This window comes from Numenius arquata, chromosome 10 (genome assembly GCF_964106895.1).
Source record: "Numenius arquata chromosome 10, bNumArq3.hap1.1, whole genome shotgun sequence".
Taxonomy (NCBI): Eukaryota; Metazoa; Chordata; class Aves; order Charadriiformes; family Scolopacidae; genus Numenius; species Numenius arquata.
The window spans coordinates 2,252,518-2,269,480 of NC_133585.1; the positions used below are offsets into that span (position 1 = coordinate 2,252,518).

General features: G+C 40.7%; 1 protein-coding gene across 1 annotated transcript in view; it reads left to right on the top strand.

The window, feature by feature from the left end:
* The window catches only part of ERCC6 (ERCC excision repair 6, chromatin remodeling factor), a 43,408-nt gene that overhangs the window by 23,423 nt on the left and 3,022 nt on the right, over positions 1–16,963 (top strand). The window contains exons 9-20 of the mRNA XM_074154351.1: positions 3,459–3,629; positions 4,096–4,272; positions 5,628–5,744; positions 7,256–7,351; positions 9,603–9,821; positions 10,501–10,611; positions 11,073–11,192; positions 12,211–12,305; positions 14,381–14,526; positions 14,619–15,242; positions 15,862–16,063; positions 16,407–16,485. Coding sequence (XP_074010452.1) covers positions 3,459–3,629; positions 4,096–4,272; positions 5,628–5,744; positions 7,256–7,351; positions 9,603–9,821; positions 10,501–10,611; positions 11,073–11,192; positions 12,211–12,305; positions 14,381–14,526; positions 14,619–15,242; positions 15,862–16,063; positions 16,407–16,485 — 2,157 coding nt within the window. The remainder of the gene's footprint in view (positions 1–3,458; positions 3,630–4,095; positions 4,273–5,627; positions 5,745–7,255; positions 7,352–9,602; positions 9,822–10,500; positions 10,612–11,072; positions 11,193–12,210; positions 12,306–14,380; positions 14,527–14,618; positions 15,243–15,861; positions 16,064–16,406; positions 16,486–16,963) is intronic.

The window sequence follows — 16,963 nt, forward strand, 5'->3', positions numbered from 1 at the left end:
AAGGGGATGACACGAAGTACATTTATATTACGATATAGACTAACTTCACCTGAATAAATTAAACGTAACAGGCTTCTCGCTTGAGAAGCCTTGCAGGAAGAAAACAAGGAAAACTTAGATTTTTGTTTTCCCATGGCCTCGTCTTTCAGATGCTCAAATGGATTATTTTTTTCAGAATTCAGCAAAGCGTTTTTAAATTTCTCGTGAAATATTTATTGAATTTCTTGTAATAACATTAAAATGATATGGTGCTTAATTGCACTTGATTAAACGTATTCTGAGGTAATTGATGCAGTTACAGTACATGGCCAAAAAAGAACAGCACACTCTAATGTGCTAATAGCTTCCTGTTCTTCAATTAACTTGGGATGTTTTCAAGCCCTAAAAATCCGTTGACCTCAATAACGTGCTCCCGTGTCTTCCTAAATTAAATTGCGTGCGCTTATTTGGGGGTGTTTGTTAATTAATCCATTTGACAGACTTGCTCAAATTTTTCCATCTGCAGGAATAGCCAGGTTTTTCAGGGCTTCACCTTCCTGTTGTCCTCCCACAAACGCTTACTCGAGAACGTAAAATTAGGGAATTTGTCTACAATATGATTGCTTTAGATTAGCTCGGATCTCTAATTCTGCCCTAACGCCCCATCGTCTGAGAGCTGCGACAGCGTGCGTTAAACAAGTGTCACTTCTTAATCAGAGAAGAGCAAGCTTATGACTAAAGTTAAGTTTAAAAAAACAAAACAAAACAAAACAAAAAAACCCAAATAAACAAACAAACCAACCAAAAAACCTCCATATCACATAAAATACAAGCCAGGTGATTTACTCCTGCCTAGAATTTCTTTCCAATATATGTTCTTTCTATGAATAAGTTAGTGCTGATCTGACCCTCGTGACAGTTACATCTTCTGATAGATGACCTGTGGCATTACAGGAGGCTGCTTTTGCATGTATCATCATCAGAGCCCATTCTTCCCTGATGCTCTGGCATAAGGCATAAACTTAAGTAAATTTAAGAAATAAGTAAGAAAATTGTGGCTAGACTGCATAAGAAGATAAATTTGTTCTTTGATAAAGATTAATTTTACATGGCCAAAAGCCGAGTTCTTATCTGCTTTGGAGTGAGAAAAGTCAGTTCATCCTCTGGGCTGACAGAGGTTAGAATGGTCTGGGCTGACAGAAGAACATAATTGTCCCTCAAATTAACTGGACATCGAACAGCGAAGATTTAATGGGTTTTGAGGAATGCGTCATCCTGTAGTAGTTGACCTGGAGGTGGTTCATGGTGAAACACAATATTGCAGTGTGTTCTGTGAAGGCCTGTGGAAGAGCCCTCGATCCCTCTGTCTATGTCACCAACAAAGATGTTGAACAGCACCGGTGCCAGTACTGATCCCTGAGGAACACCGCTCATCACTGGTTTCCACTTGGTCATTGAGATGTTGACCACAACCCTTTGGGTGCGACCATCCAGCCAGTTCCTGATCCCCCAACTGGTGCATCCGTCAAATCACTGTCTCTGCCATTTAGAGACTGGGGTGTTGTGTAGGACAGAGTCAAACGCTTTGCACAGTCCAGGTAGATGATGTCAGTTGAAATATTTAATGGAAGTGTTTTTTCTGAAGGGGGGGAGGAAACAATTAAACATGCCTGAATCTAATTGTGAATTAAAGAGTACACAATAAAATAGCATAAATTCTGCAATGCCACAGCCTCAAAACTGTTGTGTATCCAATATTAAATCTGTTATCATATTTTAAAATACTTACAATTATTCCAAAAGCTGCAACTAAAGCAAAGGCAACCTCTGCGAAAGCACCCAGTGCAGTAAAATGAGTTAATAAGAACGTTGTAACAGGAGTTGATAAAACTGTGGTGTTGTATTTCTTCATTGTCAGCACAAATCCTTGTTTATTAAAAATTTAGCTTGAAGGAAACTTTAATTAATTACAAGTTCAGTAAATCCTGACTAGGATTGTGCCGTGGTGTGTTTACAGGGAATGGCCTTCATGTGCCTGTGTTTCACTTCTGTTCTCTCCGCTACCTGACAACGTGATTTATGGCTCTTGTTTTCCACTAGTCCACTGGTTGCCCTCTAGGAGGGATTGGTCTCTTGAGCCTCCGTAATAACAGCAGCACTTTCACAAAACATCTTTTAATGACAACAGTGCAGCATTCTGTAAGTCGGGCTAATTGCAGACATACCCTATTAATTGCAAAAACTAGGAGAGGTTACATATTTTACAAGCTTTTAATTTGAAGTCGCCCGAGATGATTTGTCTTAAGTGTTTGGGTGGAGATAGCTACGATACTCCACGAGAGGCCGTTGCTGAGACTCTGGGACGCGGTTGCAGACCGAAGGCGATGTACCAGGTGGAATTCAGCTTTGGATGCCCTAAAAATCCTCCTCTGTCCCTAATCCAAATTAGGTTTGGGTATTCTCTTGAGTATCATGATGTCAACATTCAATAAAGTGTCGTGGCTTTATCGCGGGGTGATAATCGGAAAGTAGAAATTCTTGAATAGTTAAACACGGAATTGCTTTTTGAATCTTGGGCTAAGTCTGAGCGAGAAATTTAACAATAAGAGATTATGGATTTTTAACACCATCTGGTCTTTAAGATGGATTTCTCCCTTTTGATTTTTTGGTTTTGGTTTGATTTTTTTTTTTTTAATTTTTTTTTCTTAAAGGCATTTCTAGCAATAAGGGCTTTGTCTTTAGCAAATTCTGTGGTGGTTCCACTCTTCTTTTTCTGGGTGTGATGGTTTCATCCAGAATCGCCTCCCGGCCCATCAGCTTCTGTTCAAGTCGTCTAGATTTATATGTGGAGGATAAATGCAAGAAGGATGGGTCTTGGATACTGGGAATGCTGTGGAAGGTGATATAGACTGTCCTTACCCTACGTAATTACAGCTATAAAGGCCAGTAAAAACTTAGGGAAAGGATGTGTCTTAGAAGAGAGGCACAAAAATTGAAGATTAGTAACAAATATATTAATCCTATTGATGAGAAAGGTTGGAGAAGGATTTAGGATTAGCCAAGTAGATTGTTGTGGTGGTTTTTCACTTGTTTAATTTTCCTCTGATGTTCTAGGTCCCTCATGCAGCAGACAAAGCTGGGTCTGTGAGGTGAAGAGAGGAGAACTTGAGGAAGCCAGTTATTTAAATCAAATAACACGTTTGTGTTTTGGGCATTGCCTAAAAATTAAAAAAAATAATCAAATCAAGATCCAAATTCTGATGTGTTGTACCACGGTGCTTCATTTTCTCACAGATAAGCTAAGAATCATAGAATCAAAGTCTCGCCTATACTTATTTTCTTTATCTTCTTTGCAAAATAAATTATATATTTGCTTTTTCAAGACTTTGTGTCCGTGCCTCGCACAGCGAACCTGTAGTTCAGCGGCTCTGGGGTTTCTGTCTCGCTTTTACTGACAAAATGCCCCTTTTTGCTTCCAGGCGAAACTAATTCGTGACATCGCTTCGTGCCATGGAATTTTAATTACCTCGTATTCCTACATCCGGCTGATGCAGGACGTCATCCACAGCTACGACTGGCACTATGTCATCCTGGACGAGGGGCACAAAATCCGAAATCCAAACGCCGCTGTCACGCTTGCCTGCAAGCAGGTACTTCAGCAAAAACAAATAAAACATTTTTAGCATTGTTTGCAAGTTCCAAATCTAATAGTCTGTATTTATTCATGATAAAAATACACATTTGATCATTAATAAAGAAAAAAGTGTAAGTCACAATGGTCTACACTGGACTATTTAACTTACTTAACACTTTTAATGAATCTACATCAATAAATTTACAGAAATATGGTAGAGAAAAAAATCTGGAATGTTAAATTGTGTAGTAATTTACTGCTAGGGATAGAAATGAGATTCCTGGTGTTCATTGTGTTCATTTTCTGTTAACAGCTTATGGACAATATATGCAAAAAGCTCTTTATTTCAGGAATATGAGGCCAAATATTCTAAAATAAGAACTTATCCATGGTGAAACTGAATATCCCCTTGAGCCAGGAGACAGGTTACACCATGAATCAGGAGAATAACTTTCTTTTGGTGTTGTGTTTTTTATTAATAGTTCCGCACGCCCCATCGAATCATCCTGTCGGGGTCCCCCATGCAGAATAATCTGAAGGAGCTCTGGTCCCTCTTCGACTTCGTGTTCCCAGGGAAACTGGGGACGCTGCCCGTGTTCATGGAGCAATTTTCTGTTCCAATAACCATGGGAGGATATTCCAATGCTTCTCCTGTGCAGGTAAAGGCACCAAAAATATCACTTTGCTCGAAGGAAACTCTTCTGTTGTTTCAAAACTGACATTTAAATGTACTTTATGCTGTATGTTCTAGTCACTAACCCAAAAGAGAGTTGCACGCGTGTTTTACCACTGCAGGGGGGAAAAAACTGTGAGACTGTTTCATCTGTACAGGGCTATAGTTTATACACAAATAAAGTTAAATTATTAGAAGTATTATTTGATATAAACTAAAGATAAGGAGTTGGGGCGGGAGGTGACTGGTCTCATATTTTGATGTATTTAAATAGAACTTTCCTGTTTGATGTCAAGCTTTGGCAAATGACACAATAGAGGAATTCTTAAATCCAAACCGAAAACCATTTTAATTTTAAAAACACTAAAATAGGTATTAGAAGTCTGAAAGTAGATAAACTACTTAATTTTTAAAGCAAAAATTATTTGGAATGTTATTTTGAATAAGTCTATTAAAATCTGCAGTTGTGTTTCTCAGTATTTATGGCTTCTTTCACTTCAAATTAGCTGATAGATCAATTGTCTGCAAAATAATCTGCAGACTAAGTTTCATATAAACGCTAATAAACTTGTTTCCTTTTAAATATTGTCTGTAATGTTTTGCACGTACACATCTCTATGAAGTTTTATTTTCTTTTAGAGTTTAAGTGCTTCTCATGTCTAAAGCTTAGTAACTTACTAAATTGGGCAGCCAATTTGTTTTTTTTTTTACATATCAATAATTTATTATATTCTTTGTTTTGCTTTAAGAGAAATGAAGGTATTTTTAGCCATTACGTACAGTTAATACCCATCTCACACACCCATTACCCATTATAGAACCATATGCTCCATTTAAGGCCAGAGTGACCTTTCGTTTCTGTGATCGTGGGGATTTTCTTGTACTGATTTTTTCTTCTTTTTTTTTTTTTTTTAATAGTCTCAAGCGGGCACTAATCTTCACTTATTGTCTCGTAACCACCATTGCTGCAGGGTTCTTTTTTGATCTTCGGTGTATGTATTAGCAGTTTTTCACGAGGCTTTTGGTTTTGTGCAAGCTTAGATTTCCTACATAGATTGTTTCCTAAAAGAAATCTCTCATTTCTGTTCTCTCTTAAATTCTGCTAAATTAGGAAAGGTAAATTAGTGGTATCTGAGAAGACTTATTTATTCAATATTATTGTTACTACCATGAATTTTATTGCAATTCATGTTGTGGTGAATAAGTAAGTATAGATCCACATAAATCATAAACCATTTAATTTTACAAGGACTTTCCTATTACTAATTACAAAAATTGGCTTATTGATAAAATTAATACCAAGAACCAAAATAGAATTTTTGCTTTTACTACTTTTTTCAGGTAAAAACTGCTTACAAATGTGCCTGTGTGTTACGGGACACCATAAACCCCTACTTGCTGCGAAGAATGAAGGCTGATGTGAAAATGAGCCTTTCCCTCCCGGATAAAAATGAACAGGTTTGTTTATCTTTACTGTTAGATCCGAGCCCTCTTCCTCCCCAAAATACAGTCTTTCATGGACGTTTGGAAATAATTTCTGCTAAGAGCAGATGAAGTGCTGATTTAACTAAAGATAAGAGAGAGAGCTTTCAAGTTGTTTATGCTTTTCACCTGTTCTGTGAGTATTAAATGGTTGGAGTCTTGCAGGGTCTGCGCAAGTACACTCTCATCTGAAAAATAAAGGGGAGTGTGTGTGTGTGTGTGTGTATATATATATATATGTTTAATACTGTCCTCATAGGTCACAATTCTAATTCCTACAGATACTCACTTGTAGTAATTACTAGATTCTTCTGCCACTCAGGTTTCAGCTTTCTTGTCCTCGTTCTTTTCCTTCCTGTCTCCTCCCTCTAAAAGAGAAGCAGAGATGGTGGTCTTTGTGAGACAGGTACCTAATAAATGAGGCGGCCGTACTCAGTTTCTGCTCTGCAGCCTGATGATCTTTTTTTAATCACATTTGGAATTTCTATATGCTTTAAAGAGTCTGGGCTATTTACTCTAAAAAATGCAATCATAAACCCATCGAACAAATCAGATCTTTGTTCTTATCAATCACAGGGCTCTACGTGGGTTTGACTTAGAGCATCATGTTGGGTGCCTTGCGGGATGCGAGGAAGCGATATTGTTCTGTTTTAGCCCATGAGACCATGTGAAAATCATTATACACTCACACTCAAAGGCTAATGGCAGATTACATGTGCTAACCTAGTTTTCCCATGAGGTACTAAGAATTTGCAAGCTGTGAGGGACTTAACACACGCACAGTGGAAAGGATTCCTATAAACACGGCTTTGAGAGAATGCAAACGTTGCACAGTTGCCTCATTAAAACTGGAAAATGGCAGCACTTTGAAAACTAAAGCAATTTGAGGGGAAAACATAACAACTGGGAAAGGGGACAGAAAAATGCGTGAAACCCATAATAATCTTAGAATGGTTTGGGTTGGAAGGGACTTTAGAGATCATTGAGTTCCAAGTCCCCTGCCCTGGGCAGGGACACTTCCCACCAGACCAGGTTGCTCAAAGCCCTGACCAACCTGGCCTTGAACCCCTCCAGGGATGGGGCAGCCACAGCTTCTCTGGACAACCTGTTCCAGCGTCTCACCACCCTCACAGCAAAGAATTTCTTCCCAAGATCTAATCTAAATCTCTCCTCTTTCAGTTTAAAATCATTACCCCTCTTTCTGTCATGCCCCTCCCTGATCAATAGTCCTTCTCCTCTCTCCTGTAGGTCCCCTTCAGGTACTGGAAGGCTGTTATAAGGTCTCACCAGAGACCTTAATGAACATAATGATTACGTTCATTCTCTAAAAAATATATTTTTTTTATTTATTTCTAATGATTTCTATAGAGTATGTCCCATATCTGTGAAACTTCATTGTAGCACATCGTAAAACTTGAAAATTACTGCATTTGAAGTTTACAGGTTGGGCTTGAGGGGTTGGTTTGTTTGTTTGTTTGTTTTGGTAGGTCCTCTTTTGCCGTTTGACAGATGAGCAGCGTCAAGTCTATCAAGATTTCATCAACTCTAAAGAAGTTTACCAGATACTCAACGGAGACATGCAGGTTGGCATTAATTAAGGTTAATGACAGGTAGGGTTTGATATGTAAAGCCATGGACTGACCTGAGCAGAAAGGGAAGCAAACACAGTGATTTTTGGTTCTGTTTTTCACAGAATCACAGAATGAAATGGGGTTGGAAGGGACCTCTGGAGATCATCTAGTCCAACCCCCTGCCAGAGCAGGGTCACCCAGAGCAGGTTGCACAGGAACGGGTCCAGGCAGGTTTGAATGTCTCCAGAGGAGACTTCACCACCTCTCTGGGCAGCCTCTTCCAGGGCTCTGCCACCCTCAAAGGAAAGAAGTTCCTCCTCGTGCTTAGACAGAACTTCTTATGTTCCAATTTGTGCCATTTCCCTCTTGGCCTGTCCCTGGGCACCACTGAAAAAAGACTGGCCCCATCCTCCTGACCCCCACCCTTGAAGTATTTATAGGCGTTGATCAGATCCCCCCTCAGTCTTCTCCAGACTAAAAAGACCCAAGTCCCTCAGCCTTTCCTCAGCAGAGAGATGTTCTAGGCCCCTCATGATCTTTGTAGCCCTTTCCTGTACCCTCTCCAGCAGTTCCAAGTCCTTCTTGAATCCTTTTGTGGATGCCTGGTATTTTTTTTCTTGGAAATGTTCCATGGAATATATAGAGTTAGTGATCCCTGTGTAATGGCATGGCCAGAAGTAAGTAGGAACGGAATGGCCTTCACCATGTGTAATATGGGAACAAATTCTGGCTTGTTGGCTGAGCTGCTGTAGGTAACTGTGTGTGTCCTTTTAACCAACGGCAAAAGGGAAGCAAAGAAAAAGAATAATTTGTCCTGAAAGTACAGTTCAGGTGTGATAACTTCATGGTGCAACAGTTGATGATTTCACAGAGTCTTAATGCAGAGCAAACAGCAAACATCCTTGTTACTGGCTTATATTCATTTCAACGTCTTTTGCCTCCATCCTCCCAACATGAGTATCGAAATTCCCGTGGCCGGGATGACAGCAGTGATTGAAATACGGTTTCAAACGCCTCCTTCTGCCTGGATAAAAATTCCGGTCTTCCCTGTGACCCCCACATCGTGCACTTTGGCTTTTGTACACAGGCAGAGGACGTTTTCCAGTCCCATTTTAGCTGCGGGACGCAGATCTACTGTTCGTAAGAGATGACGTAACATGTCCTCCTTATAATGTGTGATTTACCACGTTTCTGTGCCTTGTCAACTGCAAAATCCCTTCTCCCCGCACCCTCAGTGTCTCCAGTTAGTTGTATGGTGAGTACAGCCATTATTTCACGGTGCAGATGGTGACCTTATCACTGTTCTGACTTTTTTTTATTTTTCCAGATCTCGCAAAGGTATAGTGGCCGATTTTTTTTTTTTTTCAAGTTTTTTTCATTTTAGTTATCCCAAGCTTGATCTCCAAGAGGTGGCTTGTACAAGGCCGTCTGCAGAAATTTCTCTTAAGATGTCACGGAATGAGCTACGAGATTCCAGCTCATATTTGCTGGAGCTCTGAAAATTTTGAACAGTAAATGTCAATGTTTTTATTAGATGTTTTGGGATGACAGCAGTGAATCCCAGCAGAAAAAAACCCCAAATGCCAGTGTACAAACAAACCATAAATTATGAGCAGGCTCGTCCAACTTGCAGTGATAGGAGATTGAGGGATTTGCTGTTTCGAGCTAGTTCATTTTTATGAGCGCCTGTTATATCAGAAGAATAAATAAACCTTGTAATATTGAATGAATAACTGAACAGAACCCTTCTACCATGGCATCAAAAGTAGTAATTTTCAGCTTCATATGTTTGTTCCAATATGTTTATTCATCCGTTCTTTGTCACCACGCGTTCTGTTGCGTATCCTCGCTATCCTCAAGCTCTCTCTTAAGTCACCTGCCTACGGTGGCAGGGATTGGGAGGAAGGACACAATAATTTCAAGTAACAAACTTGGTGGAATTTTCCCTTTTGAGTAAGAAAAATTTGCCTGTGAGTTACAGCTCGGGATTGCTTTTGCTAATGTGGAAATAGTTGCAGAATTCTCTTAATATTGTCACCAGAATAGGCTCCCAAGTACCTAAAGTTCCATTGACCTCCTCTCGCACTGATTTTTCCTAAAACTTTCCATGAATCCATGTCCAAAGAGCAAACCACTATTAAAAACAAACTTCTTGATGATGACTGGATTAATCCATTGCTGTTTATTTTTTCTCAACCGTAACCCATAGAGATAACAAACATTTGTCAAGAAAATAAAACTATTTTTCTCCTGTATTCTTTAGATTTTCTCAGGACTCGTAGCTTTGAGAAAGATTTGCAACCACCCGGACCTCTTCTCTGGTGGTCCCAGGATTCTGAAGGGGGTCCCAGATGCTGAAGTGGAGGAAGCGGATCAGTTTGGATACTGGAAACGTTCTGGAAAAATGATAGTGGTCGAATCCTTGCTGAAAATATGGCACAAGCAAGGTCACAGAGTGTTGTTTTTTACTCAGTCGAGACAGGTAAGATGAGCTGATTGGTTTTATTACTAAAACTAGAAAAATGCACCTCTGTGTCCCAACAAGATTTGTAATTAGAACCACATTTTGTAGTGTCTTTCTCAGAAAATCAACATCTTATTGAAAAATACTGTGGAATAATTGGTGACCGCTTCCCAAGCTCTGTAAGCTTTACCGGAGTGACACGGTACTGTGGCAGCGTTGCCCAAATTCACTGTACTGGGTCAAAGCTTGTATTGGTTATACCCATATAATACCAGGCTGAAGCGGTGGTGATGTATTTATTGTCCCTAATCCTTGGGATTTTGTGCTTTGGGCCAGCAACACAGTGACTTTTATTTATTTTCCCTGTGTATTCATAATTTTGTCTTGTTTCTGAGGATTCCCTTAGCGTGCTGCACCATTTACCTGCTTAATTGCCTTGAGACCGTGGCTCTGGACTTCCCAAACCAGACACGAACATTCCCCTCATGCATTCAGCAGTCAAATAACTACTTTTTTTTTTTTTCCCCCAAATAATTATATTTTCTGCTCGTTTAAGACTCACAAGTTCTTGGTCATCCTCCTGCCTGTTTGATTGGCGCTGCACTGTTAGGATCAGAAATTCTGATGACTTTGAGACAGTTGCTCAGCCTTCATGGCTGGATTTCACTAGATTATTATTTTTTTTCCATCACGACAGATGCTGCAGATACTGGAAGTCTTTGTGAGAGACAGAAACTATTCCTACCTCCGGATGGATGGCACCACGACAATAGCTTCCAGGCAGCCCCTTATAACAAGATACAACGAGGTGAGATGTTGCATCCCACCCCCTGATCTCTGTTAGTGAGCGTGGTTGAGTTCTTGCATTCCTTTTTGGTCTGGTTTTTAAATATACTTCAGGTTTGAGGCACAAAACTGGGGAGTTTGGTCAAATGAAATCACTTTCTTTGCGAGAGGCGGGGAAAGAAGTCATCGCTTTTTTCACGCTTAAGTTGGGTTTTCTGCTAAGAAAAAAAAGCCACAGTTGAAAAGGGGGAAAAGAAATTCTCTTGGACAATTAAATTGTAAATTTAAATTTAGTAAATTAAAATTAGTAAATTAAATTTAGATCAAACTGCTTTTATTTGTCAAACAAAGAAATGTATCCTTCTCTTGGCTCCCTTTGCAATAATGCTGATAATAAAAGAATCCAAGAAATAAAAAAAAAATAAAAAAATTATCTTGTACTTTGGTAATTCTTGCTTTAGTCAATTCTCTCGTGTGTTATAGGACAAATCCATATTTATTTTCCTTCTGACAACTCGTGTCGGTGGCATTGGAGTGAACTTGACTGGTGCTGACCGGGTTATTATTTATGATCCCGACTGGAATCCCAGTACAGACACACAGGTGAGTTCGGTTCATTGCAATCCATCTACAGGCTAAGTTGAAATAAAACTGAAGATGGGAGTGACATTTATCTCCTCCAATGACCTCAAATCAGCGTGTTGCTCTTCCCAGCGATGGTCGCGTAGGGTCCAGTTCCACGTTGTTGTGGCAAAGCCAATTTAAGTGGTTTCCACCACATCCCCTTTACGCTGTTACACCTCACTGCTCTTCAATATTGTCGATCCATGTAGTCCATTTAGAGTGGAGCCAAACAGGTAGAATGGCCTGGTTTTTTTAAATAAATAAACAAACGAGGTGTTTCTGATGGGAGAGTACAACGCTGCAAGCTCTGGAACAGGCACGACTGCTCGTGGTGGCAAAGCAGGGTAAGAAAAGAAGAACAAATTTTGCTTAAATTGGCTTTATCACTAAACAATGATACGTAGCTCTGCCCTTGGAAGCCGCTCTTAAGTCAGTTCCTTAAAGAAGTTGTTCTTTATCTGATGGTGTGATGAGACTCTGCTTTCTCAGATCCCTTAACGGTATAGGGGGCTTACACCTTTGAGAGGAAAAAAGCTGTTTTTAATGGAAATCCCACTTAGCTCTGAGATCTGCGAGTGTGTAGCGTGACCCGGAGAGGTCTGTTTTAGCGGTTGGTTCGAGATGAAAGCTTTCGGCTAAGAAAAAGAGGAAATGTTCGAAGGAAATGTGTATATTAAAGCTGTATTGGGAAATAGATCCCTTTTGGAATAAGCCTATAGAATTTGTATCTAGGATATGCAATTTATAATTTTAACATAATTGATTTTTTTAAGATTTTCTTGCATAGATTTCTTGGTACAATTGGAGACCTATCTTTTTACATCTTCTAAATTGTTTTCCTCCTGCTGAGTTCGTTGTTCTAATGCTGTAGAAACACCACAGGCCACGTAACTTCTTGAACTATTCGTTAAATATCCAAACCAGGTTTGAAACAAGCGGAATCGAGAGCTGTCTGTCAAAAATACGATGTCCGGTAACCAAACCTTTTGTGTTTCAGGCTCGGGAACGTGCCTGGAGGATTGGCCAAAAGAAGCAGGTGACGGTGTACAGGCTCCTCACTGCGGGTACCATCGAAGAGAAGATCTACCACAGGTCAGTCAGTCATTCCATTGAATTCCGTTGACTGATTTGGGAATAAAATCAAATTGTGTTTGCAGAAAAAAAAATCAGCCCCAAGAACCACCAGTCATTTTCACGTTATTTATTCCAAAAACATACCTAAAAGCCTTAAAGTGTTTGTATTTCCAAATGAATGGAATCAATTTGTTTCGCTTTCCCATTCAGCTTTCTCGGGAGTTAGCTTCACTCACGTGAATTCCACAGGAATGTACGTGGGAATCCCCTGTCCAGGCATTACTCTTTAAAACTGGAATATCCTCTTTGGAAATACAGATAAATGAAAAGCTCTAAATAATGAAATACCGGCAGTTACTGAGTGGTTTTTTTTTTTAATCTGTTTCACCACGTGGACACAAAGCATCCGCTGGTGGTTGGTTTACGTCCCTCTGGCATAATTCTATTTGACCACATCAAGGAAGTGGGCTCAGAGGGTCAGGATAACCACCAGAAATCAGTTTCATTTCCAGAACAGTGCTATGGACCTTGAACTTTAAGCAAATTATCTTTTCTCTTTGCCTATGTTTTCCCTCGTGCAAACGTGTGATCATCCTTGCAGAATCACAGAATGATATGGGGTTGGAAGGGACCTCTGGAGATCATCCAGTCCAACCCCCTGCCAGAGAAGGTCCACCTAGAGCAGGTTGCACAGGAACGTGTCCAGGCGGGTTTGGAATGTCTCCAGAGAAGGAGACTCCACCACCTCTATGGGCAGCCTCTTCCAGGGCTCTGCCACCCTCACAGGAAAGAAGTTCCCCGTCATGTTTAGGTGGAACTTCCTATGTTCCAGTTTGTGCCCGTTCCCTCTTGTCCTGTCCCTGGGCACCAATGAAAAAAGACTGGCCCCATCCTCTTGACACCCACCTTTAAGTATTTATAGGCGTTGATCAGATCACCCCCTCAGTCTTCTCTTCTCCAGACTAAAAAGACCCAAGTCCCTCTGCCGTTCCTCATCAGAGAGGTGTTCTAGGCCCCTCATGATCTTTGTAGCCCTTTCCTGTACCCTCTCCAGCAGTTCCCTGTCCTCGAACTGGGGAGCCCAGCACTGGTCCCAGTGCTCCAGATGAGGCCTCACCAGGGCAGAGCAGAGGGGGAGGATGACTTCCCTTGACCTGCTGGTCACACTCTTCCTGATGCACCCCAGGATGCCATTGGCCTTCTTGGCCACAAGGGCACATTGCTGGCTCATGGGCATCCTGTTGTCCACCAGGACTTGCGGGAAGCTTTGAAGCTCAGTTCATTCTTAAAAAACTTTAAAGATGGTTAAACTTAGAGTTTTGCCAGTTGGATTTAAAAAGGCTTTCCCTGCTTAATGCCAGGAGAGCCAAAATCGTGATAAAAACCACCTTCTTGATTTCCAGCTCTATTTGGAGATGTGCTTTTTGTACAGGAAAATAGTGCCTAGAACTTGCGATCAAAAGCTACGTAGGACAGGCATGACATAGATTTACCAAGAGTAGAGTTTTTGCAGCTGAATTCTCCCCAAAATTTGTTCCTTTCAGTCCTCTGTAAGAGGGTTCTTTATTATGTTTTTTCCCCTCCTCTCCACCATAAATCCAACTTCCCTCCTCAGTGGTTGTATCTGGGCATCGCCATTGATGCAAATCTGCTGCCTTTGGTTCCTCCAACCGATCGAACCAGTAAAATGGTGTCATTTTAACGAGCTCTTGTTTTTCTTTCAAGGAGCTTTCTGATAGTTTTATTATAATATACATGAGCTTTTCAGTTTTAATGGACAAAAAAAGTTCTAGCTGTGAAGTTATTTATTGCGTGGTTAAGGAATGCCTCGTAGGACATCTCAGGACGGCGGTTACCTGTTGTGTTATGGGCTTGTTGCGAAACAATAAATCCCCGTGTTTAACGATTTAGTTGATTGTTTGAAAGTTACTAACTCAAGATTGTCTTTTGGAAACTTAACGTCATCTTCCCACTGCTTAATTGTTCTGCCGGGTAACGTTTGCGCTTACAGAGTTTGCTGTTTAAGTACTGAATTCAGTACTTAAACGTAGCTAGACGTTTCATGCATAAAGTATTTATTTTTTCTTTTTTAGACAAATCTTCAAACAGTTTTTGACGAACAGAGTGCTGAAGGACCCCAAGCAGAGGCGCTTTTTCAAATCCAATGACCTTTATGAACTTTTTACTCTGAGCAGCCCAGACGTGTCTCAGGGCACAGAAACAAGTGCCATTTTTGCAGGTACATGTACTTTTCCCTATTTGTTTAAAAGAAAAAAAAAAAAAATTTTTGAAGTGTTTGATAAATGGGTACTAATTTCATTCATCCCTCAGGTACCGGTTCAGATGTTCAAGTCCCCAAACCCCAACTTAAACGGAAACTTGAAAAGCCACCTGATGATGACACTTCTAAAGGCGATTCCCGTCTTACGGAAGGCAGCTCACCAAAGTACAGCAGATCATCCAGTTCCTGCTCAGTCGCCCACGACACACATTCTTCTGAAGCAATAGAGGCAAGGGAGGAAAGCAAAGGAAATTTGGAAAAATTTGACCAAAATAGCTATGCAAAAGATAATGCAGGAGCTGCTGCTAATTCAGAGAACGCCGTGGCGGCTGATGAGGTCCGTGGGGCGGCAAACTCAAATATGAAGGGAGGTTTTAGCCTCCCATGTGGTGCAGCTGCCTCCTGGGAATCGCAGGTTGCTAAAACAGAAGATGGGCAGCTAGATAATAATCATTCTAAATGCACCTCAAAAACAAAGCACAGGGTGGATGTGCCGTCACACCAGAGCCACAAGGAGAAGCCGAAGAAGAAACAGCACAAAGACGCCAAGTTTGAAGGAGAGCGCATTCCTCATCTCGTGAAACAGAAGCGCTACAGAAAGAACAGTGAAGAGAAGGAGGAAGACGCAAAGAAAAACGATGATTACGTCTTGGAGAAACTTTTCAAAAAATCAGGTAACTGTGTTATTTGGCTGCTCAAAAGTATCGGGCTATTTAAACAGATGTATAAAACTTACGCAGGTGAGGGAAGGAGCAGTTCTGTTACTTTGAGGGTTAGAACTACAACAAAAACCTGGTTTATTTATTCTGTTGTTGTAGTAAACATTAAAACAGTCATCGTTGAAATGCTCTGGTTATGAACGCGCTAATTACCTTGACACAAACACTTCAGAGAGATCTGCAGCCTTCCAGAAATGCTTCTGGATATAGAAGTAACGCAGTGTTTCTTCTGGAAATAAGGATGTAACCCACCTTCATTTACATGAGGGTTTCGCTTCTGTCTGTCCTGTCCAGAACAATAGAAATGATGGATTTACCCACATAATTGCCTAGTCTGTGAATAATGACCTCATCAGCACACCAGAAGTGGTTTGCTGTCAAATTGATTGCTTAACTGATAGAAGGGGGTTCTCTTCTTTGAAATGACTGTACTGAAGCGCTGAATATAATCAACCTGAAAAAGGAAAAATGTGATTGTGGCATTCGCTTAAACGTTGAATATTTAATTTTACAGAGAACCGTGTAAATTAACACACGTTCTCCTTCCCCTTTTCTCCTATCTTCTGGTTTGTAGGGGTACACAGTGTTATGAAGCACGACGTCATCATGGAAGCTTCCAGTGCAGATCACGTGCTGGTGGAAGCAGAAGCGAGCAGGGTGGCCCAGGACGCCTTAAGAGCCTTAAAAGTCTCTCGACAACGATGTTTAGGAGCTGCTTCTGGTGTGCCAACGTGGACAGGCCTGAGCGGCCTTTCAGGGGCACCATCAGGAATCAAGTAAGTCCAGTTCTCACACTGCTTTCCCAAAAGTGGAAGAATTCCTTAGGATGCCATGGATTTAGCTTTTTTTTTTTTTTTTGCACTTGGGATTTGCAGTAATGTGTGTCAAAGTGGAGTTTCATGTTTTATATTTAATAAAGACATGAAGGCATATTACAGGCATAGAAAGTCCCTCCTGAAGTACAAAGAAGGCCTCATTGTTGCCCAGTAGAGACAAGAGAGTTCAGCAGAGGGCTCTTGAGAAACCTAAAACACAAACCCAGTCAGTGTCTTTGGCAAAACTCTCCTAATAATTTTGAGCAGGATGTTTTACGGAGTTAATTCTTCTGTGGGTTTTTAGGAGTCGGTTTGGTCAAAAAAGAAACTCCATGCTGCTCTCTTCACATTCCACTTGTGCGTCACCTGCGAAGAAGTGCAAGGTAAGAGACATGAGCTAACGTTTCTTTTTTAATAGCTGATGTGAAATGTTCTGATTTATGGAAAAAAAAAAAATCTGATTTATACTGTAGATGTGTCTCATACCCATTTGTTACACGATTAGGTAGAATTCTAGAATTTTTAGAGACCCATGAATTCAGTTTTCCATCTTTTGGTACAGCATCTTCATCACAGAATCACAGAATGGTTTGGGTTGGAAGGGACCTTAAAGATAATCGAGTTCCAACCCCCCTGCCCTGGGCAGGGACACCTCCTACTAGACCATGTTGCTCAAAGCCCCATCCAGCCTGGCCTTGAACCCCTCCAGGGATGGGGCAGCCACAGCTTCTCTGGGCAACCTGTTCCAGTGCCTCACCACCCTCACAGGAAAGAATTTCTTTCTAGTATCTAATCTAAATCTCTCCTTTTTCAGTTTAAAACCATTACTCCTCGTTCTATCGCTCCCCTCCCTGATCAAGA